Here is a 24747-nt window from a genome sequence, read left to right as displayed (position 1 = left end):
ACTCAACATTCAGAAAAGTAAGATCACAGCATCTGGTCCCATCACTTCATGGCAAATAGATGGGGAAACAATGGAAACAGTAAGAGATTTTATTTTCTTGGGCTCCAAAATCACTGCAGATGGTGACTGCAGCCATGAAATTAAAATACACTTGCTCCTTGAAAGAAAAGCTATGACCAACCTGGACAGCATATTAAAAAGCAGAGATATCACTTTGCCAACAAAGGTCTGTGTAGTGAAAGCTATGGTTTTTCCAGTAGTCATGTATGGATGTAAGAGTTGGATCATAAAAAGGGCTGAGGGGCAAAGAATTGATGCTTTCCAACTGTGGTGCTAGAGAAGACTCTTGAGAGTCCCTTGGACTGCAAGGGTATCCAACCAGTCCATCCTAAAGGAAATCAGTCCTGAATATTCATTGGAAGGACTGATGTTGAAGCTGAGACTCTAATACTTTGGCCACCTGATATGAAGAGCCGACTCATTGGAAAAGACCTTGCTGCTGGGAAAGATTGAGGGCAGGAGGAGAAGGGAATGACAAAGGATGAGATGGTTGAATGGCATCATCAATTCAATGGACATGAATTTGAGCAAACTCTGGGAGAGAGTGAAGGACAAGGAAGCCTGGCATGCTGCAGTCCATGGGATCTCAAACAGCTGGACACGACTGAGAGACTGAACAAGAACAAGATGGATAGATAGGTAGATGTTTGACAGATACATATATACACACATAGATACACAGAGATAAATGGATAGATGATAGCTCCTTAGCTGAAGATAGATGAGAGATGGAAGGGAGGCAGGAAGACAGGGAAGGAGAGAGAGGTAAATAGTTAGGTAGCTGAACAAAGTGACATCAGTTGCTTAGGGTGAAGAAGACCCCCTTCCTCGCCCTGTGGCATCTGCTCTGAACCCCAAGCAGAGCAGCCACCAAGCCAGAGCCCTTCCGTGTGCAGCTGGCTCTCAGGCCAGGAATTTCTCATTGCTTAGTTAGTTAACAGTTGTTATCGTATGAGATTTTTAAGTTTCAAAAATCACAGAAGTGATTTTCCAGGTGGGAAAATGCAAGGTAGGTTCCAAAGGGAGCAGTGCCTGAACATTTGGCCTTTCTGTCAGGTGACTTGTCTGAACCAGAGAGGGGCTAGAGTCCAAGGGTGGGGGTTGTGGGGAAGGGGGTCTGTCTCGGGGGTTGCGGGGTCACAGCTTTTAAAGAGCCTGAGTTGGGCATGCTGGACAGCCTCTGACTCAGTGAGATGCCTCTTCCTTTTTGCACAAATGAAGCCATGCCAGCACTGTGTGGCCTGGAAAAGCCAGCGTTCCTTCCATCCTCGGAATCCAGGCCCCGTAGGTGGTGAATGTCCCCTATTTACCACCAGAGCCTGAGGCCGGGACCAGTCACAGGCTTCTGTGGCAGATGTCAAAGCTGAATCTTCCAGAGCCCACACCAGCTGTTCGTTTTTCATTATTGCTTCTTAACATTGCTCCTACCAAGGCCACTCTTGGCTTTGCCTGCTTTACAAGGTAACGAGGCATGCTGGGCGACGGCACCTGTGGGCCTCAAGGCCGTGAGCCCCCACCTGCAGTCAGAGTCAGCCTGGGGCTCTGCACTCAGCTTTTGTCCTGCTCTGGAGACTCTCAGTCTCTAGAGTATCTGAGGCTTTGGAGCAAACCCTCCCTGAGCCACTCTTCCTCGCATGCCCCCCCATCCCACCACCACCCTGTTGTACCAAGTGCATCCTTGCTGTGGTGATAAAATGTAATAAGTAACAATCCTGTAATATATACTGTGTGTCTACCCCAGGCAAGTTCACTTTGTCCTCCCCAGGACTCTGACAGGCTTCCCTAGTAGCTCAGATGGTAAAGAATCTGCCTACAATATGGGAGACCCAGGTTCGATCCCTGGGTCAGGAAGATTCCCTGGAGAAAGGAATGGCAACCCACTCCAGCATTCTTGCCTGGAGAATTCTATGGACAGAGGAGCCTGGCAGTCTACAGTCCATGGGGTCACAAAGAGTTGGACATGACTGAGCATGTGCTCATCTTGCAGCTGAAGAAACCAGGGCAGAGAAATTCAGTCACTGAACAGAGAAGTTCAGTCACAGGGCAGAGAAATCACCAGCTAGGAAGCAACTGATCTGGGATTTGTGCTCAGGCAAGATGGCCAAGTGCCTGCAGTGCTGACCCCAGGCACGGTCCCGTTACTCTGGTCCTGGGACACTGCGTCTGTTCATCAAATGCAGCCTTTGTCCCTGAACATGATGGAGCCACTTGCCCAGGCTCCTCCTTTCAGCACTCATCTCTGCTGCTCCCATCGTCCCGGCCCTCCATGACTTTGTTCCCGGGCTGAGGGCTTCTCTTACAACTGGTCTTCCTTGGGTTCACAACCAGGCAAAGCTGACACCCAGCCTTCCTGATTCAGCTGCCCAGTTTCCTCTAGGTCTCACTGTGGTCTGGGCAGGTGAAAGGTTGTGGTTGCGAGCCGTGTGCTATGCCAGGATTTGTGGCCTCTGGGGGAGAGGAATTCGATCCGGGGCCAGAGACAAGGCTTGACCACTTGAAGCTTTTCTGTAGCAAAGTTTTATTAAAGTATAATGGAAACAGGAAAAGTTTCTAACATAGACATCAGAAGGGGACAGAAAGAGTGCCCGCTTGCTAGTTTTTAACGAGGTGTTTTATGTCTGTTGCTGCTGCTGCTAAGTCGCTTCAGTCGTGTCTGACTCTGTGTGACCCCATAGACGGCAGCCCACGAGCCTCCCCTGTCCCTGGGATTCTCCAGGCAAGAACACTGGAGTGGGTTGCCATTTCCTTCTCCAGTGCATGAAAGTGAAAAGTGAAAGTGAAGTCGCTCAGTCGTGTCCGACTCTCAGCGACCCCACGGACTGCAGCCCACCAGGCTCCTCCGCCATGGGATTTTCCAGGCAAGAGTACTGGAGTGGGGTGCCATCACCTTCTCCATTTGCAAGCTGCTAATCAGATAAGAGAGACACCTCAAGGCTGAGGGAATTTCACCAAGCCCCTCTTCCACAATGTGCAGTTTTTAGATAGAATGGCACAAGGTGGGTCATCCCCAACCATAAAACAATTGACTTGAATACTGGTTTGTTGAGTCATTATCAGCCCAGGGTTTGAGAAAAGAAAAAAAAAAAAAAGGTTGTCTTCTCTGTTGATTTTGTCAACAGACAAAGTGTCAACTGCCACTTGCAGTTTATTTCCTCCTGCTGCTTGGAGACCTCTGGCCTCCCTGCTGAGGCTGTTAACACTCTCACAGGGATTGGGGACGCGGAGCAGACACATGTCCCTCCCTGTCCTCTAGGAAAAGCTGATAGTCTGTGGAAAGAAGGCCTTGCACCCCCAGAAGTTATCCTGAGACTGATGCCCCCTGCAGAGGGTCAGAGAGCTGGGATGGAGCCCACCATGCCCTCCCCACCCCCAAGGAAGGAAGAGCCACTCTCTTGCTCTCTCTGGCCATTCAGGCAGCCTTGACAACTGCACAAATCATGAGTCTCTTTTCCCCATACCTGCCAGGTGACGGCGTTCTAACAGGACATCTTTCTGTTGAACGATGGCTTCCGTATCTCTCAGAACTGACCTGTGTTCCTTTGCTATAGGGCAATTGTAACAAAGTACCAGAAACTCAGTGGCTTCAACAAAAGACTGCCTCCCAGCGCTGGAGGCTGGAAGTCCAAACTCGAGGTGTTGGCGAGGTGGATTTCCTCTGAGGCTGTGTGGGAGAAGGGGTCCCCAGCCTCTCCCCTGGTTTCTGGTGGTTTGCTGGCGACCTTGGGCATTCCTTACCTTGTAGAAGCTTCATCCTGATCTCTGCCTTCATCTTCACATGGTGCTCCCCCATGTGCGTTTCTGTGTCCAGATTCCCCCTTTAGTAAGGACATTATTCACCTTGGATTAGGCCCCCCTACTCCAGTATGACCCCATCTTAAGGAATGATACCTGCCACAGCCATTTCCAAACAAGGTCACCCCCTGAGGTCCTAGGATTAGGACCTCAGCATATGACCTGGGGGTCCCAGCTGAGCCTCACCCAGCTTGCAGGGCTCCCCGTGACTGCTGTCTCCAGAATCTCTGTCACCTGCTCCTGCTGGCTCACACCCCCAGCCTCATTCATCCCAGGGGCTGCTCGCCTCAGAGCTCCTGCTGCTGCTGCTTCCTCAGGCTGGATGTGCTGCCCCCAGGCTGGACTCAGTCCCTCACTCAGCCTCTGGCCAAATGCTGCCTTCTCAGGGAGGCCCCTAGCCAGCCAGCCAGCCGTACCACTCTGCCTCCCCGACCCTGCCACTGGGTCCCCTGTGTGTGGTCAGGCCTGGGAGCTGCCCTCCCCTGTAGGAGGGCAGCAAAGCGCTCATGGGGTAGGGAGGCTTGGTGGCGGCCCTCATTTCCCAGGGTGGGGGACATGAGCACACATAGAGCCTGTGACCCACTGTCCCCGCACTACCGTGCCTGACGAGAAGCCTGTGCCTGTGTAGACTCTGCACATCCACCTCCATCCATACCTCCCAGCTGCTTCTTGCCCAGCCTCTCACCTGCAGGAAGGCCCAAGGCTCACCCTAGGTGGGGACCCTGGGGCAGTTCTGGGCAGGCTCTGGGTTCAGTCCGGGCCTTCCAGAGAGCCTGGGGCCCACCACATGGTGGCAGGAGTGTGTGGGAGCCGGTCAGCATATCCCTTGTCCCTGCCACTTCCTGGTCCTGTGGGGAGAGATGTCATGGGGAAAGGGGGTGCCAAGAGGGACCCTTTAAAGTGCCAGGGAGCACCCAGGGCTAAGGTGGTGCTCTGCACAGCTCCAGTGATAGACGGGATGGTCCCCTCCGGGCTCAGCCTTTCCCGCTAAGTCTTCTCTGGAGGCTGGTGGGGTCTCAGGCCCTCGGGTCATGGAATTTCCAAGTGGAACTCAGCGGTTGTCAGCTTCCGTCCATCTCAGTTCAGTTCAGTCGCTCAGTCGTGTCCGACTCTTTGCGACCCCATGAATCGCAGCACGCCAGGCCTCCCTGTCCATCACCAACTCCTGGAGTTCATTCAGACTCACGTCCATCGAGTCAGTGATGCCATCCAGCCATCTCATCCTCTGGCGTCCCCTTCTCCTCCTGCCCCCAATCCCTCCCAGCATCAGAGTCTTTTCCAATGAGTCAACTCTTCGCATGAGGTGACCAAAGTACTGGAGTTTCAGCGTCAGCATCATTCCCTCCAAAGAAATCCCAGGGCTGATCTTCAGAATGGACTGGTTGGATCTCCTTGCAGTCCAAGGGACTCTCAAGAGTCTTCTCCAACACCACAATTCAAAAGCATCAATTCTTTGGCACTCAGCTTTCTTCACAGTCCAACTCTCACATCCATACACTACCACAGGAAAAACCATAGCCTTAACTAGACAGACATTTGTTGGCAAAGTAATGTCTCTGCTTTTGAATATGCTATCTAGGTTGGTCATAACTTTCTTTCCAAGGAGTAGGCGTCTTTTAGTTTCATGGCTGCAGTCACCATCTGCAGTGATTTTGGAGCCCCCAAAAATAAAGTCTGACACTGTTTCCACTGTTTCCCCATCTATTTCCCATGAAGTGATGGGACTGGATGCCATGATCTTTGTTTTCTGAATGTTGAGCTTTAAGACAACTTTTTCACTCTTCACTTTCACTTTCATCAAGAGGCTTTTTAGTTCCTCTCACTTTCTGCCATAAGGGTGGTGTCATCTGCATATCTGAGGTTATTGATATTTCTCCCGGCAATCTTGATCCCAGCTTGTGTTTCTTCCAGTCCAGCGTTTCTCATGATGTACTCTGCATATAAGTTAAATAAGCAGGGTGATAATATACAGCCTTGACGTACTCCTTTTCCTATTTGGAACCAGTCTGTTGTTCCATGTCCAGTTCTAACTGTCAGCCAAGAGCAAAGAGCCGAGGGCTGCTGATCCTATCTACCGGCTTGACCTTGTCCCCCAAGCCCCTTGCCAGAACCCCTCATCTATCTTTAGAAGATTCTCCAGACCCAAGGCTGGTCCCTCTCCTGGTGATGCCTTGAGGAGACAGTGCTGGCCACACCAAGTGGGCCTAATCTTGGGAGAAGGAAGGCCTCCAAGGCAGCTGCCTGTCTTCCCTCCCCCAGAGGAGGACCACGCCATGGTCCCCTGCAGGCTCTCCCTGCCCTGGAACATCCAAGCATTTCCCGATGCAGCCCAGCTAGTCCCCTGAAGGACGCAGGAGTGGCCACCTTTCAGACCATCTGGCTTAGAGTCCCTGAGGGTGCCCAGTGGACCAGGAGAAGTTGGCAGGGCGCAAGTCCAAGAGAGGGAACAGCACAGATGGCCCCTCCTGCTCTCCAGCTCTGCCCAGCAACCCCACGACCCCCCTGCCTCAGCAGCTGCCTGGGGCAAGCCTTCCCCAAAACTCACCAGGGGACATTGCAGCTGGTAGCATAAGCCAAACCCCCGTTCTGTGGGGCTGGGCAGGGCTGGAGTCCAAACTTGCCCTCAAAAGGACGAAACATCTGAGACAGTTTGCTGGAAACCAGCCCCTGAGGCTCACAGGCTCGCTCCAAGACAGGAGGGGAATCTGAGGACACGTGGGGCAGGGCAGGCCCCCAGGAGACATCTGGAAAGGCCCAGAGTTGGTATCGAAAGAGACAACCTTCCTCCCTGACATGCAGCACACAGACTCCTCTTCCTGCCCCTGCAAAATGAATTGTGCCCTTGTTTTTACCACCACTGTGGTTAAAGCCACATGGGGACATCAGCACCTTTGGCTGTGGTTTATAGCACCCTCTCACTCCCTGGTGAAGTTCAAGGCCAGGACCCCGTCCCTTCTCTCCACGACCTTGGCATGCCCTCCTATAAGTAAGCACCAAGTCGGGATCTGGGAATCAGAGAACAAAGCCCAAGATGGGAAGCTTCCTGTGGGCTCCCTGGCTGCATCCCTCAGCCCCTGATAAATGCAGGTGCTCATGGAGCATCTGTGCTGTGCCTGAGAGAGCTGCCTGCCTCCTGGCTCAGGCTTCTGAAGCCCAGCAACACCCACCTCCCCCACCCACACCAGTCTTCCCCTCCTCAGCTGGTGCAGAGAGTGGTGGTGGGGGGGCTTCCCGGTTCTCTTGATACAAAATTTTCAGTTACTGAGGTCCCGAATGCAGTAGCCCCTGAGACCTCAAGGACACAGGCCCCCACAGGGAGCCCCACGTAATGACGGGCAGCCCTGCCTGGCTGGCCAGCCTGGCCTCAGGTTCCTGTACCTGCCACCAAGGACTCTTCCCAAATGATGCAGCCAGCGGTGCCATGCCCGAAGGTTCCTGGAAGAGGGAGGGCAGCTGGGGAAGCCCCCACACCCCGCCATTCCCAGTAGGATGGTGTCCTATGCTGGGCAGATGCTGGGTTTCCTTTCAGCTTCCAGCTTCTCTGGCCTCCTCCTAACCCTCCCTTCAGCTGAATCAAACCAGTGCATCCACAGATTCCAGAAAGGAAGCCAGAGCCTGCTCAACCAGCTCAGGAAAGTTAGAGGCCGGTCTCCAGTCTTGGGAGGGTGTTCCTGATCCCGGATCTTTGTGCTTGACCTGGAATAAAGGGAGACGCCTTCCCAGCTCCCTGTATAGCTCACTCCCCACCACCCCCCGACCCGAAGTCTGCAGGGGCACATGGTGGGGGGCTGGAGGGGGTTCAGCCTCTAGGTCAAGGCATTTTGAAGCTTCCCACATGCCGAAGGAGGGAACCACACAGCCAAAGGTGGCGATGTCCCCGTGTGGCTTTAACCACAGTGGTAGTAAAAACAAGGAGGGAATTTCATTTTCCAGGGGCAGGAGGAGGTATCTGTGTGCTGGGGGTTGGGGAGGCAGGTTGTATCTTTCTTATACAGATGGTTCTAATAGTCAAGAAGCCCTGCTGTCGTTGAGTTGCTAAGTCATGTCCGACTCTTCAATCCCATGGACTGTAGCCCGCTGGGCTCCTCTGTCCACAGAACTCCCCAGGCAAGAATCAGAGTGGGTTGCCATTTCCTCCACCAGGGGATCTTCCCAACCCAGGGATCGAACCCGTGTCTCCTGCATTGGCAGGCGAGTTCTTTACTATTGAGCCACCTGGGGAGCCCTAAGAAGCCCTGTACCCACTCAAACTAGGGATAGGTCTGTTCCTAGTCAGGGGTTGAAGAAGCTCTGGGTTTCAGTGTGAGGTGAGTTTTGTAGCTTGAGTTCTTATTTGCCAGTCAGTGTGCCAAGCAACAAGCCTGCAGAAAGGATGCTGTCAGAGGCAGGGCAGAGGGTGGAGGCCACCACATGATGCCGCGCAGGCAACCAGGGATGCCCAGTGTATCCTGTGGGATCCTGTGGAAGGGAGTCCCTGGGGGCCGTGGGGGAGGATCTGAGTGCCCAAGCAGAGCATGAAGCCTGGCTAAGCAGCAGTGATTGAGATGTTCTCAAGGGTGGATGTGAACCAAGTTCTAAGAACAGGGACCTTGTGTTACTCACAGTGCCCAAGGCTCCGTGCCTGTAACTGGGGTCCCAAGTCTTCCTCCCCCATGTCCTGCTTCAGTTCCCAGCTGAGTGTCCCCTTCCTGGTCCTTGCTGGATTCTCAGAGGACTGGGGTCCCAGGTGGCCATACCTCATGCCTGGATGGCGTGCCCTCATGCCCAGTGGCCAGGAGCTCACTGTGCAGCCCCAGCGGTGGCTGACAACATGCAGACTTCTCACTGGAAGGGGACTCAGCCCACTGGTGGAGGCTGGTGGCCTGGTGGCTCAGAGAAGTTAGGAATTCATAACTAATCACCAATTCAATGGACATGAACTTGGGCAAACTCCAAGAGATGGTGAGGAACAGGGAGGTGGCCTTGCATGCTGCAGTCCATGGGATTGCAAAGAGTCGGACATGACTTGGCAACTGATCAACAATAACAAGTAATCTTACTCATCAGTTGGACAGAAAGACTATCTCATCTATCCTATTCTAAGGATTTGCACCACCACTTTTCATCAGCCTCTTGATGAAAGTGAAAGAGGGGAGAGAAAAAGCTGGCTTAAAACTCAGCATTCAGAAAACTAAGATCATGGCATCCAGTCCCATCACTTCATGCAAATAGATGGGGAAACAATGGAAACCATGACAGATTTTATTTTCTTGGGCTCCAAAAATCACTGCAGATGATGATTGCAGCCATGAAATTAAAAGGCACTTGCTCCTTGGAAGAAGAGCTATGACAAACCTAGACAGCATATTAAAAAGCAGAGAGACATTTCTTTACTGACAAAGCTCCATATAGTCAAAGCTATGGTTTTTTCAGTAGCCAAGCATGGATTGAGAGTTGGACCATAAAGATAGCTGAGCACCAAAGAACTGATGTTTTTGAACTGTGGTGTTGAAGAGATTCTCGAGAGTCTCTTGGACTGCAAGGAGATCAAATCAGTCAATCCTAAAGGAATTCAACCCTGAATATTCATTGCAAGGACTGATGCTGAAGCTGAAGCTCCAATATTTTGGCCACCTGATGTGAAGAACTGACTCATTGGAAAAGACCCTGATGCTGGGAAAGATTGAAGGTGGGGGGAGAAGGGGACGACAGAGGATGAGATGGTTGGATGGCATCACTGACTCAATGGACATGAGTTTGAGCAAGTTCCAGGAGTTGGTGATGGACAGGGAGGCCTGGTGTGCTACAGTCCATGGGGTCGCAGAGTCAGACACGACTGAGCGACTGAACTGAACCACCACTTTTGAGATAACAATCAGAGACAGAGGAATAATGCTGGAATAATGAACCAAGGAGGGTAATTTATATAGAATTTCAACTCGGACTCTTAGGAGGTTTGCCCTAGAATCGCTCATAATTTGATAATGAAGTAATTGGCAAAATAAGTTAAACCACAAAATAATAAGTAGCATGAATGCATTCAGTTTGGTTTCTTACTTGTTCCATTTGCAAAATTATTTTTAAAAAATCAAGAGCAACCAAAAAACCCTCAAGAAAACCTGAAGTAATTTGGGGAGAGGATTACCCCGTCTTGCATAGAACACAGACCAGTCCCCTCTGACACACAGATGGGCCTTTGTCCCTTTGTTACTGAAATGAGCTACGTCCCCCACCAAGTATGGGTGGTCTCTCCAGCATCAAAATCACCATCTTGCAGATGACTGTGGAGTATTTTGGGGCAGCAATCAGCGTTACAGGATAAATCAGAAACAGATGTTTGGCCTTGCCAAACTGAATAAACTAACAAATCACCATCTCTCTTCTTAATTCTGATTCGTCAGGGTCCCTTTCTCTCTCTGTTTTCCTCTGCAAGAGTAAGTACTCAGCAGGGATGATCAGATGGGCCCCAGCCTGGGTAGGGCCCAGCTGCCTGCACTCACCCGGGAACCTGACTCCAGTCCCGCACTGTGAGCCGCTCTGCAGGGGGAGCACCCCAGTTTCTTGGACGGGCAGGAGGGAGCCAGGTGGGAACCCCAGTGCTCTCTGAAACTGGTCACCCACCACCACAGTGGGCAAATGGCACTAAGGTCAAAGTCAGGAGGCCCCTTTCAGCCAGTCCAGGGCAGTGGGAGGAGCAGGGCTTGGGGAGACCCAGGGAATGTCCACAGTAACGTCTCTTCCCATGTTGAGTGCAGCAAGTCAGACAGAGAAAGACAAAAATCCTATGACACTGCTTTAAAAAAAAGGGTACAAATGAACTTATCTCCAAACAGAAATAGAGTCACAGATGTAAAAAACAAACATGGTTACCAGGGGGTAAAGCAGGAGCAAGGATAAATTGGGAGATTGGAATTGACATAGATGTACGACTATATATAAAACAGATAACTGACAAGGACTGTATTGTATAGCATAGGGAACACTACTCGGTATTCTATAATAACCTATATGCGAGAAGAATCTTAAAAAGAGTGGCTATGTGTATGTGTATAACTGAACCACTTTGCTGTACACCTGAAGCTAACACAAAGTTGTAACAACCATGTGTGTGCTCAGTCGCTTAGTCGGCTGACTCTGCGATCCCATGGATTAGCACCACCGTGGTGTGCTGGGACTGGATGCACATGATCTTAGTTTTCTGAATGTTGAGTTTTAAGCCAACTTTTTCTCTCCCCTCTTTCACTTTCATCAAGAGGCTGATGAAAAGTGGTGGTGCAAATCCTGGGTGGATTAGCCCACCAGGTTCCTCTGTCATGGGATTTTACCAGCAAGAATACTGGAGTGGGTTGCCATTTCCTCCTCCAGGGGATCTTTCTGACCCCAGGATTGAACCCACGCCTCCTGCCTTTCCTGCATTGGCAGGTGGATTCTTTACCACTTGCCATCTGGGAAGCCCATGTAAATCAACTATACTCTAATAAAATTTTTTTAAAAATTAAAATGTGTCACTCATGTGGTCCCATAGACAAATATAAATATTTAAGCCTCACCAGATACCCTGTTAATAATTTGGGAACTTGGGATGAGGTGACAATCCTTGTGTGTACCCACGCACAGCCCTCTCTATTTGTACTAATTGAATGTGAGCCACTTCAGGAGACTTGTGAGTAGGGCAACTGATAGCACTGCGACATCACTAGCTGTCCCCTTCAAAATAATATTTATTTTCATTCATTTAAAATTTTTAAAAATTTAAGTATAGTTGATTAATAGTGTTGTGTTAATTTCTGCTCTACATACAGCAAAGTGATTCATTTATACATTGTACAGTCTTTTTTTTTCTAGTTTTTTTCCATTATGGTTTATCATAGGACACTGAATATAGTTCTCTGTGTTATACAGTAATACCTTGTTGTTATTAAAATAATATTAGACCCTCTGGGCTTCCCTTGTAGCTCAGTTGGTAAAGAATCAGCCTGCAATGCAGGAGAGCTGGGTTCCATTCCTGAATCAGGAAGATTCCCTGGAGAAGGAAATGGAAACCCACTCCAGTATTCTTGCCTGGAGAATCCCATGGACAGAGGAGCCTGGAGGGCATAGTCCATGGGGTCAAAAAAGTCAGATTTAACGACTAAACCACCTGGTGATTAAGTTAAGAAATTCAGCATTCCAGCAGGCGCAAGCCTTCCTCCACCTGCCTGGTCTCTACAACTGCAGAGGTGGGTCTAGCACTTTAAAGCCTCCCCCCTCACCGCCCCCAGAGATGTGCCTGGACCAAATCCTTGGGCAATCCAGTCCCTTGTGTCAAAATGGCCTTGTTTCAATGATTCTCAGTGAGAGCTAGGCCAGAAGTGACCCCCAAGGGTGAGGATGGCTAGCCAAAAGGAGCTGGGAGCCCCTCCAGTCCACTGGGAGCCCCAGCAGACATGGGAACCTGGGTGATGCATGCCCCTGTGAGCCTGAGGAGGGCTTCCTCTCAAAGACCTTGATCTTAAGGGAAAGCTTTTTTTAGAAAATAAAGGCCAAACTTTTTTTTAAAAAAACTCCTTTTTGAGGGCAATACAAATAATCTAAACCTGCGTATTTTCCCTCATGCTTCCAGGGACAGGAGACTTCGGTGTGAAAGCCAGGACAAGCCTGGGCAACTTGGACAGGTGCATACCTCTGGCTGCTGCTCCGCACAGCAGTGCCCACACCCCACCCTTCAGTTCTCAGGCCTTAGTGGAGGCCTGATCTGGGCTCCCAGCCCTCTGTCCTGGCCCAGAAGGCGGGGGACAACCTGGCTCTCTGGGGTTCCACAGAGCAGGCCTCCCACCTCACCTCGAAGACAGTGACATTACCGACCACCTGCCATGACAACCTGGTCTGCTCTGTTTTCTTTTCTTTTTCTTAATTTCCCATTTTAGAAAGCTCTGGTTGACTAGATGAGTGACCTTTCGAATGCCCCTGCTTTCCCCTTCTTTCTCTTTAATTCCCTGTCTTATGGGTTTTTTAATTTATAGTTGATTTACAATGTCATGTTAATTTCAGGTGTACAGCAGTGATTCAGTTGTACATACATACTCTGCGTGTGTGTGTGTGCTGAGTCATGTCTGACTCTTTTGGATCCTATGGACTGTATGTAGCCAACCAGGCTTCTCTGTCCATGGAATTTTCCAGGCAAGGATACTAGAGTAGGTTTCCATTTCCTCCTCCAGGGAATCTTTCTGACCCAGGGATTGAACCCACGTCTCTTGCGTCTCTTGCATTGGCAGGCAGATTCTTTACCACCGTGCCACCCGGGAAGCCCACACATATATACAAACATATTGGGCTTCGCTGGTGGCTCAGATGGTAAAGCATCTGCCTGCAATGCGGGAGACCCCGGTTCGATCCCTGGGTCGGGAAGATCCCCTGACGAAGGAAATGGCAACCCACGCCTGTGCTCTTGCCTGGAAAATTCTATGAATTGAGGAGCCTGGTAGGCTACAGTCCATGGGGTGGCAAAGAGTCAGACATGACTGAGCAACTTCACTTTCACATATATGTGTGTGTGTGTGTGTGTGTGTGTGTGTGTGTGCTTGTGCTTTTTCGGATTCTTTTCCCATATAGGTTATTACAGAGTATTGAGAAGAGTTCCCTGTGCTGTACAGTAGGGCCTTGCTGTTTATCTGCTTTGCTCTGCTTTCTTTTAAAGGCAGGAGAAAAGGCAGGAGTCAGTCCGTCCAGGCCCACAGGGCCTTAAGCCAAACGCCGCCGGTCCTGCGCGCATCCGGCCCGGTCGCGGGCAGCCGCCCGACCTTCCTGCAGACGTCCACGTCGGTCCACGAGCTGGCCCCGCGGCGCTCGGGCAGCCGGCTGTCCCTGTGCCCCTCGGCCGCGTCGCTGCACTCGCAGCCCCCAGCCGCCCCTCCCGCCGGCCCCCTGAGCGTGCGTGAGCGGGCCGAGGCCCTCCTCAGGTCCAGCCTGGGCTCGTCCACCAGCTCCACTCTCAGCTTCCTGTTTGGCAAGAGGAGCTTCTCCAGCGCCCTGGTCATTTCCGGGCTGTCTGCTGCCGAGGGGGGCAACACCAGTGACACTCAGTCTTCCAGCAGCGTCAACATTGCCTTGGGCCCCTCTGCCAGGGCCGCCAGCCAGTCCACACGGGTGAGGGGCTAAGGGGCGGGGAGGGCTCCTGGCCGGAGGACCCCGGGCCCCTTCCTGCAGGCTCCCGTCACCTCCCCCGTAGCGCTTCCAGAGTAACAGAGCAGTGGTGAGATAGGAGCTGGAATGTCTGCGCTCTGAGGCCGGCAGGATACATCACACTGGTGCTGTAGTAGTGGTGTCCGGGCAGGCGGTATTGCAGGGCGCCCGAAGGCAGCGTCCCCTCCGCCCTGAACCCGGGTGTGGGGGCAGGCTCTCCATGGGCCCAGGTAAAAGGACCGGTTGTATTTCCTTCTCTTTTCACATTCCTCTGGCTGGAGGGAGAGGAAAGGACGCACACCAGCCTGGCAGGCAGATCCTCATCGATTCCTAGCCTCTAGATTTCATTGTGAAGCTGCTGAGATGGCCTTCTGCTTTATGCAATTAAATGTTAGAGAGTTTTGAGGACTTCACCCAAATAAACTGTTACTTATCTAGAATCCCTAGCTAGCTGGCATTGGATGAATCCCTGAGCATCACAAGTAAGTATGTACATAAATACCCAGCCTTTCTCTTCTGTAGCGGGGAAAGAATAGGAGACATTAAGGCAAAAGCCAGCAGCAGCTTGGAGACTTGCAGTTCGGTTGAACATTCGGCACACTGCCCTGTCTGCAGTGGAGCTGAGTCACAGTCTGCCGGCCTTGCGGTTCCGGGTGTAGGTGTTTGGAGGTGGATGATGGGGGCCTGGCTCTCCCTGCCACCACCCCACCCCCCCTCCAAGGAGAAGCCATACAGTGGCACTTCAGCCACCTTGAAACAAGGACCAGCATGACCTGCCCCAAGAACAGCCTGGGCATTGCAGCCTTCAGTGAGGGGGGGCGCAGGGGGGAGTGGGTTATGAGCACCCTGGAGCCCCAGGTTACTTCAGGAGTTTAACCAAGTTTAGTTAGACAACTAAATGTGAACAAACCTCCTTCCCTTTTTCTCAATTCCTCAATAACAATGCATACCTTTCTGCCACCCCTAAGATGTGTTTATGACAATCTGTGGGTGCAGTTCTGAGATTCTGAAAAATTCTCTCTCCCTCTCCCCCACAAGGATGGCTGAGTCCTTGGGACCACATTCAGGCAGAATAAAAAAAGCCTCGGTATTACCATTTGGGATTAAACCTGCAGGATTTAGCGCTGGTGCAGGGCTGAGTGTATATGAAGTGACATTGACCCAAACTCAGAAAATCCAGGCTCACAAAGGACTTTTTACCCAAGGTCGTCTCTTTGCAGATTACCCGAGAATAGGTCCCTGTGTGGAGGCACCCCTCTCACTGTGTTAGACTCGTGGCTGGGACTGCATGGCCCTTCCTCAAGCCCAGACGCCTTTGGTCCTCTGTAACTGTACTTTCCTTTAGACTCTGACCCCATGTCCCTGCCACACTACCAGCTGGCACCTGCAGCTGTGAGACAGTCACAGGGGAGGTGATCAGCTTTGCTGAGCCATAACACTCGCTTCTCTTTTCTCTTTGAAAGCACTTCTCTGAGCCTTGCGAACACACAGAGGTCACTGAGCAGGGGCTGCTTCAAGATCACCATGTGGCCAAGAACCTAGGGGTGATGTGCAGAAGAGCGAGCCAGGAGGACATGGGCCTGGATGACACGGCCTCCCAGCAGAGTGCTTCCGACGAGCAGTAGCCGAGCTTGGGCCAGAGGAGCCATGGTGTCGGGGAAGGACCAAACCACCCTGGCTTCCCCCTTGCGCTTCCCAAACCAAACAGAGCACAGCATTTGAGCCCGGAGATCTGTCCTATGGAGAAATGAGTGCTGTGGAGAAAACAGAGCAACTCGATCTCAGGTTCTTGAAAAATCTCTCACGTGATGAAAACAAACCTTGACACCAGGTCTCCCTCTCCTTTGGCTCTTGTGGCCCGAGTGGTGGGATGCGGGAGGCACCCTTCCCAGAACTGGACAATTCAAACAAAAGCCATGTAACATCTTAAGACAACTCAAGCAGAGCACATAACTCCTTCCTGCCCTGATGATAAGACAGCTGCATGCTAAACAACTGGCATTTTACACTCACTGTTACCGTGAAAAAGCAGCAGACAGCAGTGCATATCACACCATGAGCTGGTCCAATGCACTGGTGTTCAATCTATGTGTAAACATCTCACTTCTTGATAATATTTATGCAGATGTTAAATATAAACCAGTGACAGCTTTACTGCAAAAATCGTGACAGTGCATGCAGTCACGTCCAAAACATCCTGTGAAAGGAGCCAACTGTCCCCAGCAACGTGCGTGCAGAAGTTTAGTCAAGGCAGGCCACAGAGAGCCACCTAGGAATGATGCTAACTGCGATCACAGCGACCTCCTGCAGGAAGCCAGGCCCCATCTCTCCCGGCGTGCCTGCGTGCTTCCCAGGAATGCACACTTGTTTCCAAGCCAAGCAATCCTTACTGTGTCACAGGACATTTGCACATACTTTGTTTTTGAAATTAAAATGTTTACAGTTATTGCTGTGTCTGGTTGTTTGAGTTCTACTGAACTGTTGTCATTTCTTTGAAAAAAAAAAAAAAAATTGACCCTTCACTGTAAGAATGACATTTAGGCAAATTATTTTTTTAATTTTTTACAAAGTATAATTTACAATGTTGTGTTAGTTTCAGGTGTACAGCAAAGTGATTCAGTTTTATATATATATATATATAAAATTATTCTTCAGATTCTTTCTTAAATTCCTTTTTTAACTGAAGTATAGTTGATTTACAATGTTGTAGGCAAATTCTGAGACAGTTTTTCTCATCTTAAGAATCCCAACAGGTAGAGCAGAAACGTGGCTTCTTGCTGCTGTGAGGGGGGAAGAAGGGTCTCAGAACAGGGTCCATGGAAAATACCCATCACTGACCTGGTGAGGCATCCCTTTTGGAAAGACAATAGTTAGAGATACCCAATTTGAAAGCAGTCACACAAATTTCTTAAAGGTATTTGGGATTGGAAGTGTAGGCAGAGGGGATAGTATTGTAGAGAATGCCTTATCTCTTGGAAGTAGATGGTAATACTCTTTTTTTTTTTTTTTGTAAAATAAAAATTAGCAATTAATAACAATAGGTAGCAGAGAAGGTGATGGCACCCCACTCCAGTACTCTTGCCTGGAGAATCCCATGGATGGAGGAGTCTGGTAGGCTGCAGTCCATGGGGTCGCTAGGAGTCGGACACGACTGAGCGACTTCACTTTCACTTTTCACTTTCATGCATTGGAGAAGGAAATGGCAACCCACTCCAATGTTCTTGCCTTGAGAATCCCAGGGACGGGGAAGCCTGGTGGGCTGCCGTCTATGGGGTCACACAGAGTCAGACACGACTGAAGTGACTTAGTAGCAGCAGCAGCAGCAGCAACAATAGATAGAGTCTATCATCAGAGACAGAGTGCGTTCTCAAATCAGTGATCCCTAGAGGTGCATTTTTCTTATTTCTGATGGATTTGCAGATGTCTGTCTAAAGAACAGCTGAAATAACCTCAGTACAGTTCTTTAAGTTGGCTCAACCAAACTTGGCTGGCAGTTCCTGAAATTCTCTTGGGCAACTTGGCAACCAAGCCCTCGGGACTAAAGGGCAGCTTCCCTACATTAGGGTGGTCACTTGAATTAGGTAAGAAAATGACCCACGCCCAGCAGCATTCAGCCTGGGTGCTCCTTGGGCCTCTAGAAGTAAGAAACAGAGGCATGGCTTTCAGAGAAAGTGAGAGCTGCTCAAAGAGCTAGGAAACCAGTCTATAAGGACAGGCTGATGCAGATGAAAAGACAGATGCATCCCTGCTGTGCCTGCATCTTGTTCCACGAGAGATCTACGAGCTGCTTCTTCAACTGCTGGGTCTACTGCTTATTATCCTGTTCTCTGGCAGCTTTGGGGGTGCAGCGGGAGGAGGAACGGTGTGGTCTACCCACGTCAGGGCCAGAGTCCTCAGACAGGGCGCCACGCCCCGCACTGTCTATAGCGGGAAGGCTGCCTGAGTGTGCACGCAGAGCGTGTGCGCACGTGGACCCCGGGCGAGATCACGGCTGGCCCCCCTCCAGGACTCTTCTGGGCTGTCAACAACTCAGTCACGCGTTTTTTTTTTAAGTGTTGTAAACAACTTTTATATTTACAACTCACGAGCTCGTTAATCTGATCTTCAGCTGATCAACTGTTTATCAGAGTGTACTCCTTGCAAAATATTGTATTATTAGCCCCCATTTAGAGGAGATTTTCCAAAGGTGACATTTCCTACTGGGGTTATTCAAACGTTCTGCTGGACTTGAGCTAAAGAGTTATTTTCTACATTTGGATGCTGAACACAATTGCTTCTCTTTGAAAGATAATATAGACTGTAGTGCTGGGTTTTATATGAATCACGTGGCTATTCTGGCATTATTGAGTCTACATTCTGCACCGTGTGTTAAAACCATCTGCCTGGCAGGCTGTTTCTAAGATTATTTGATGTGCGGACTTCTCTTGGTCCATGAAACAGGCATCACAAGGCCTGTTCCCTGAACTCTCCTCAAGCCTCCTCCACTTTCCTACTGTTTTGTCCCAAGTCACAAGCCCCTGCCATCAGGCCTTCCCCCGACCCCGCCTCCACCTGATCTTCCCAGACACAGCATTCCATGAACACAGACACAGATGGAAGAGAAAGAGGGGCAAGGTCCATCCCACATTCCCAGGCTTCCCGGGGGCATTGCCCCTTGCCCCTGTAACTTAATGAACTTACAGCATTACGGGGCCCTCTTCATGTCAGCCACGACAGAGATCATATTTTGTGAATTACAGGACCATCTCCCTAACGTTTCTTATTCAGAGATAAAAAGATAACTATTTGGGGGAATTCCCTGGTTACCCAGTGGTTAGACTCAGCACTCACTACCCCTGTCCTGGGTATGATCCCTGGTTGGGGAACAAATATCCCACAGGCATGACCAAAAACAAACAAAAAAACTCCCATTTTTAAAAATACTGTGTGTGAAGTGGCTGCTACAGGGAGGAGGAAAGAACAATTGGGCACACCCGGCCTCCACATCAGCTCTGCCTCGTCCTGCTGACCATGTCTTCCAGCCTGAGCTCTTCATGCGAGCTCTGCGTATGTCCACTGGGTGCTTTTCAGAGTGAATTCCTCCGTGAAGTCTGGACTCACACCCAGCTATGCTAGGCCATCTGGATTTATCTGAATAGCAGGCATTTCAAACTCAGGTGTAAGAGGATTCCTGATCTCAAGTGGCCCCCTCCTCCCTGGGAGCCCCTCCCCTCAGTGGCTAACACAGATGCAGTGCTCGGCGAGTGTGTGCGCCTCAGGTGTCCCGCCCTCTCTCCCCTCTTTAGCCTCAGCAGAATGTTGTTTCTACAGGCTGTGCATGCTTGGCCCTGAGTTGCAGTTATTTGTGAATTCATTTTATCTGATACCACGGGCTGGAGCCTTAAACAACAAATATTACCCACAGTTGGGAGGCTGGGAAGTCCAAGATCACATTATCAGCAGATTCAGTGTCTGGTGAGACCCGCTTCCTCAAATGGCAGCAGGGGTGAGGGAGGGCTTTGGGGCCTCTTTTTCAAGGGCACAAATCCCCTTCATGATGGCCCTACCCTCATGACCTAATCACCTCCAAAGGCCCCACCTCCTAATATCATCACATGGGGGATTAGAGTTCAACATGAATTTCCGGGGAAGGGGGCACGTGGGGGGTCATGGGAAGAGACACTCAGACTTGGGCTCAAATCCTTTCCTGCCAGGACCGTCACGAGCGAGAGTGAAGGAGCTCCCCACACCAGCGACTGCCCAGGGCCATGCTGCGAGGAGACCCCGACCTCGCCCTCCTCAGGCACATCTGGCTTTGGCTCCTTTCCTTTTTTCCCCCCTTGTTTCTTTTTTTTTAAACTTTGATGCTTTTAAGAATAATTTTACTGGCACATGGGTGATTTATAACGTTGTACTGGTTTCCTTTGGAAAATGTCCCCTTCTCCTCACAGCCACAGAGCCCCTGCTAGGGGCGCCGGTGGAGGCTGCTTCCTGCTGGGGCAGGAGCCCCAAGAGGGCAGCCTGCTCCCCAGGCCAGGGTGCTGGGGGCACGGGGCCCAGACCTACTCAGCCTGCCTCCCTCTTTGCTGGTGCTGAGGGCTGCGGGGGCGGGGCTCACCCAGGGCTGTGGAAGCTGAAGGGGAGTAGATTTATCACAGGAATAGGGCCCCTACACCTGAGAAGCCTCTACCTGCTTCAGAGCAGCAGCCACCCCAGTGCACGGAGCTCGCAGACCACGCCAAGCTGTGCCTTCTGGTCCCACTGAGTGCAGCTCATGTCACACCCCACCTGTCGGATGTCACAGCAGAGCCTCCCAGGACATGTCATCCAGGCAGGGAGAGGGGGATGCCCGCGCCCTCACCCAGGCCCAGGCACCCTTTCTCAGGCCCAGGCACCCTTTCTCAGGCTGAGGTCCATTGATAATCTGGGAGACCCTTTCCAGGTGTGACTCTGCAGAGCCTGGGCCAGTGCAGACCAGGTTCCAGAAAGCCACATGGGGCAGAGAGACCATCCTAAGAGCCGGTCACAGGCTGTAAGCTGTCATCTTGGTTTAGATGCCAGTGTTTTCTGTACTGTCTGCTGTCCCAGGGCCCACCTTGCCAAGCTCCTTGCTCTACACATGCCCAAATGGATCAGTGGTCACATTCGTGCACACTCCCAACAATAGCACCAGCTGGCACTGTGGCGAAGGCTAAAAAAATATACTGGCAATTCAAAAACACTGACATGTCTATCGCTCGAGTACCATCACCCTTGGGAGAGCAACTCTTATCCTCTGTGAGCCCTGGGGTTTCAGTGGTCTGGCCCATGGGGCCCTGCCAGGGCCGAACCTCATTTCTCTGCAGGCTTCTTCCCAACAGCCCTGGCTCCGGCCCTGGCCACTCCCCAGCGGGCTGGGTCTCCACCCAGGTGAGGGTGGCTTCCTTCAGGCTGGGGCAGCCCTCCTCTGATGGCACTCACTCACCCCTTTTCTGGAAGGGAAACGGGGCCCAGAAAAGTTTGTGAACACGTCTAAATGAATGGGGCCCAAATGGGACTCTGATCTGAACCCCTGCTGAGTACCAAGTGCTACCAACATTTCTAAAGGCTGCTCATTCCTCCCACATCAGGACCCGCATGTCTGCAGTCATCACATTTCTCTTTATTTTATTAAGCAATAACCAAACATATAAACAGTAAAAGATGCAGGCAGGGAAGGACTGAAAATGGCTTTTCTTGAAATACTGATTTTCTTAAAATCAAATAACTGTTATCACTCCAAGTTGCAGGAGGCTGCAGCTGCTCCCAGGGAGGGGTTTAATTTTCCTAACATGCCAAAATGATCAGGCAGTGAACTCCTCCCCACCCCCCTCCCCTGAACACATTTATAAACTTCAATGGGGGCAAATTCCATCTAATATTCCGAAAACCATTTCTTCTTTCATAATTTACCCAAATCATACGCACGACTGCAAGAGGAAATAAACAGAAATCTCTCAGCATAAATACACCACAGTGGATTGTTAATCTTGTAGAGTCAATCCAGCACTAAGGCTAATTTGATCTTTTAAAACATTTTATGGAAAACAGCTGTCAGGCTTTCTTTGGAAAAGCCTCCAAGGTTTCATAAACTAAAGGCATAAAACCTGGTCGGGCAGAGCACTGGGGCTCCTCTCAAAGAAACGTTTGCACGTGCAGAGAAGTGGTGACACGTCGTCTTCACTTCCGGCTGCTCTGCATGTGCGTCACAATCTCTGGCAAAAGGTGGTTTCTGTTCTCCTTGGTTACCTGCGTAGGAAAAAGCAGGAAAGCAGATTTCAGAGTCCCTTTCCTTCCCTTCAGTTCCCTACTCTGCCGGGTTATACTCTAACAGGACAGCCCAGAAGACGACACATGCTTTATAGAGTATAGCCCAGGCAAGGCTGACCCAGCGAGGAACCCCAGGCCTCCCAGAGCGCTCTGAAAGTGGGGCAGGTGGGCTCAAATCCCACCACCAGCTTCTGCGAAGTGACGGCTCACACAATGAGAGTGGGTTTTGATGACAGATGGATTTTAACCAGAAGTGCTGTTGAATTGAGCCCTGGGAGGGCTGCTGGAGAAGCAGGCTGGGATACGGCTCGAGTGAAGCCTGACCTGGACAGGAGGAGGCCTGAGTGAAGCCAGAAGAACCACAGCTCCAGGTGGGCACCCACCCACCAGGTGAGCCCTCTCAGAGCAGCCTCATACCCAGGACCCCAGGATTCTCTGAAGGGCAGTAATCCACTCCTCTCTCCCTGACTTAGGAGATCTGTGAGTTGCAGGAAGCCTCTGACACCAGTCAACTCTGCACCTGAAGGACGAGGAAGGCGCTGGGGGTGGGGTGTGGTGGAGAGCAGGGCTTTTGCTGAGATCTCAGAGGCAGAGGGGGATGCAGGGCAGACTAGAACGCAGATCCCCCTGCGCCCGATGTGTTAGCTCGGCAATTATCACAGTTACAGACAAAAGGAACAAGAGTGGATTCAAGCTCTGCTTGATGATCTGTGTTATATTTTTCTTTCTTTCACTACCACAGGCCCATTGAGTACAATCCAAGCATCCAAACACCCCTCAGGGAGCCCAGTGGGGGGCTGTTTCCCCAGCACGGGACAGGGTGGTCTCTCCTCATCACCAAAGCCTTCCTGTGCCACCCACACAACATTCAACAGGCACTGTCAGGGGGAAAGGTGTCAGGAATGGCAGGATTCAGCCAGGACCTTGACCTCACAGAGCCTGAAGACCAGATCGGGGGCACACATAACAACAGTGAGGGCAAGGTTGGCAGAAGGTCCCTGAGACCCTGAGCGTCTGGGGAGGCACGGGATACTGGGTGGTGGGGGGGAGGGAAGCAGTTATCAGGAAAGAAGGAAAGACCTTCACAGGTGGTTATGCCCAAGCTGCTTTTGACCTGTGGACCTGGGAGAAGGGCAGCAGCAAAGAGGAGAGCCAAGCAGAGAGAATCGTGCTGACAGGAAGTGCAAGCATCTGGGAAACCTGAGTGGGTCCGGAAGGTGGGGTCCCTGAGAGGAGATGGGCCTGATCCCACTGCAGGACCTCAGCCCCCGGGGGTGGCAGGGGCCCTGGTTCGGGAGGTGAATACATGTCAGGAGGAAATGCACAGCGGACTTCAGCGCCTGGCCCCCTGCATCCTGCATCCTTCTTACAGGAGGGAGGTGATTCTCCTATGGGAGCAACCCTCAGCTCCGGGGTACAAGCTGGGCCCTGGAGGACTTCCTGAGAAACCGAGTCTCAGAAAGACTTAGCCCTGGCCCCTAAAGGGTGGTGTCCAAGGATGCCGCCCATTGGTCCCCAGGTAGCCTTGGCTCCACGGAGGCGGACCACCCACTTTGCCTTCAACTCGAGAGGGGCACAGCCTTGTGAGGCTTCCTGATCCTATTTATGTTTCAGTTAGCCCAAGTCCACTCCTGCGGTTAGCATCCAAGGAAGCCCCTGTTGTGGGAGAAGGAGGGGAGGGGAGGCAGCGGCATGGAGAAAGGATGGGAGGACACACAAGGCCGCAGTGCCCTCCTTCCGCCCTGACCTCACAAGGAGGCACACAAGGTTCTGCCTTAGGGCCCCTTAGAGTTCACGGGGGCCCCGAGGGGCCATGTGGACGTGAGGGGCATGGGGGCCACTCCCTTCATTGTGCATACTTCATCACCTCCTTTATAGATGTGAGAAAAAGGACGAGATGCTGAGCTGGGAGAGGAGGAGTGAGAGGGAGTGAAGGGGGAAGAACAGGAGGAGATATGGGGGTGGGCGGGGAGAAGAGAGGAAGGCAACACTGTGAGCAGATGGACGGACCAGGGGCCAGGTCCCGCCCTGATCCTCAGACAGCCCCAGGGAGGCCGCGCCTCCTCTTCCAGCTCCCAGAGAGCTGCCGTGGGTGGATCTCGGGCGCTGGACACCAGCAGTTCCACTCAGGGCCGTGCTGATGTCGTTCAGTGTAAGGGGAAGTGCGTGCAATGAGACCCGTAAGGAAACAGAGCCAGCACGCTGCTTGTAGGATTTCTTCCTCTGAATCATCCAACTGTGGCTTCACATCTCGTCCTTAAAGCGCTTATCCCTTGGAAAGAATGGAGTGTATGAGGGAAGTGAAGGGCGATGAGATGGAAACCCCACCAGCCAAGATCCTGGTCCTGGGCGCAGGCTGTTAGGTGCACAGTCAGGGCCCGTAGAGTGAGCCTTAACAGATGTGAGGTTCAGAGACGATACAAGCCCTAGGGCACTGCCAAGCCACCCTGCCAGTGCCAGTGTCACCCAGATATCCTGCCGGAGCCCAGCCACCCTCCTCAGGAGCTGCTGGGGCTGCAGCAGGGACAGGGCTCCCCCACCAGCCCCATAACATGCAGAGAACCTCCCCACGCCTTGGTTAGGGAGAAAAAGAATCACAATCAAAACTGGAAAAGACACACTTTGGGAATGACTTCTCATTTAAAACCAATGAACAGGATGCAAAGAGTATATGAATATTTTGCCACCCCCTTTGATTTTCCTAAGATGATTTCTGAAAATTATGCAGTCTATGTGAAACCGTTCACAGTGTTCAGTTATTGTGCTCCTTGTCCACTGAAGACAAGTTCATAAATGCAAGAACAGGGAATAAGCCCAGTATCATCTGTCAGCGCAGGTGCCCCTCCCTTTCAGGAGAATCCCAGTCTTTCCGGAGTTTAACTAGAGGAAGGCACTGGGGCCTGGGAGGAGAAAGGAGGTGAGGATGACTCAGGAAGGACCCCAGCGTCCTCACCCCTCGCCTCCCACCATGCCCTCCCAGGGCTGCAG

The 24747-nt window shown here is 51.5% G+C and overlaps 2 protein-coding genes across 5 annotated transcripts in view; one reads left to right on the top strand and one right to left on the bottom strand.

The window, feature by feature from the left end:
- Positions 1–16438, top strand: part of PCNX2 (pecanex 2) — a 311392-nt gene extending 294954 nt beyond the window's left edge. For both annotated transcript variants that reach the window (XM_070781873.1, XM_070781874.1), the window contains 2 exons: positions 13508–13956; positions 15456–16438. In XM_070781873.1, coding sequence (XP_070637974.1) covers positions 13508–13956; positions 15456–15617 — 611 coding nt within the window. In that variant the 3' untranslated portion in view covers positions 15618–16438. The remainder of the gene's footprint in view (positions 1–13507; positions 13957–15455) is intronic.
- A 4654-nt stretch (positions 16439–21092) lies between these two features.
- NTPCR (nucleoside-triphosphatase, cancer-related) overlaps positions 21093–24747 on the bottom strand; it is a 38302-nt gene continuing 34647 nt past the window's right edge. For all 3 annotated transcript variants that reach the window (XM_019954119.2, XM_070781875.1, XM_019954120.2), the window contains one exon: positions 21093–21738. In XM_019954119.2, the coding sequence (XP_019809678.2) occupies positions 21670–21738 (69 nt within the window). In that variant the 3' untranslated portion in view covers positions 21093–21669. The remainder of the gene's footprint in view (positions 21739–24747) is intronic.

The sequence above is a fragment of the Bos indicus genome, chromosome 28, assembly GCF_029378745.1.
Source record: "Bos indicus isolate NIAB-ARS_2022 breed Sahiwal x Tharparkar chromosome 28, NIAB-ARS_B.indTharparkar_mat_pri_1.0, whole genome shotgun sequence".
In the NCBI taxonomy this organism is placed as follows: domain Eukaryota; kingdom Metazoa; phylum Chordata; class Mammalia; order Artiodactyla; family Bovidae; genus Bos; species Bos indicus.
The sequence above is the reverse complement of the archived record's forward strand: the minus strand, read 5'-3'. Positions and strand labels throughout refer to the sequence as shown.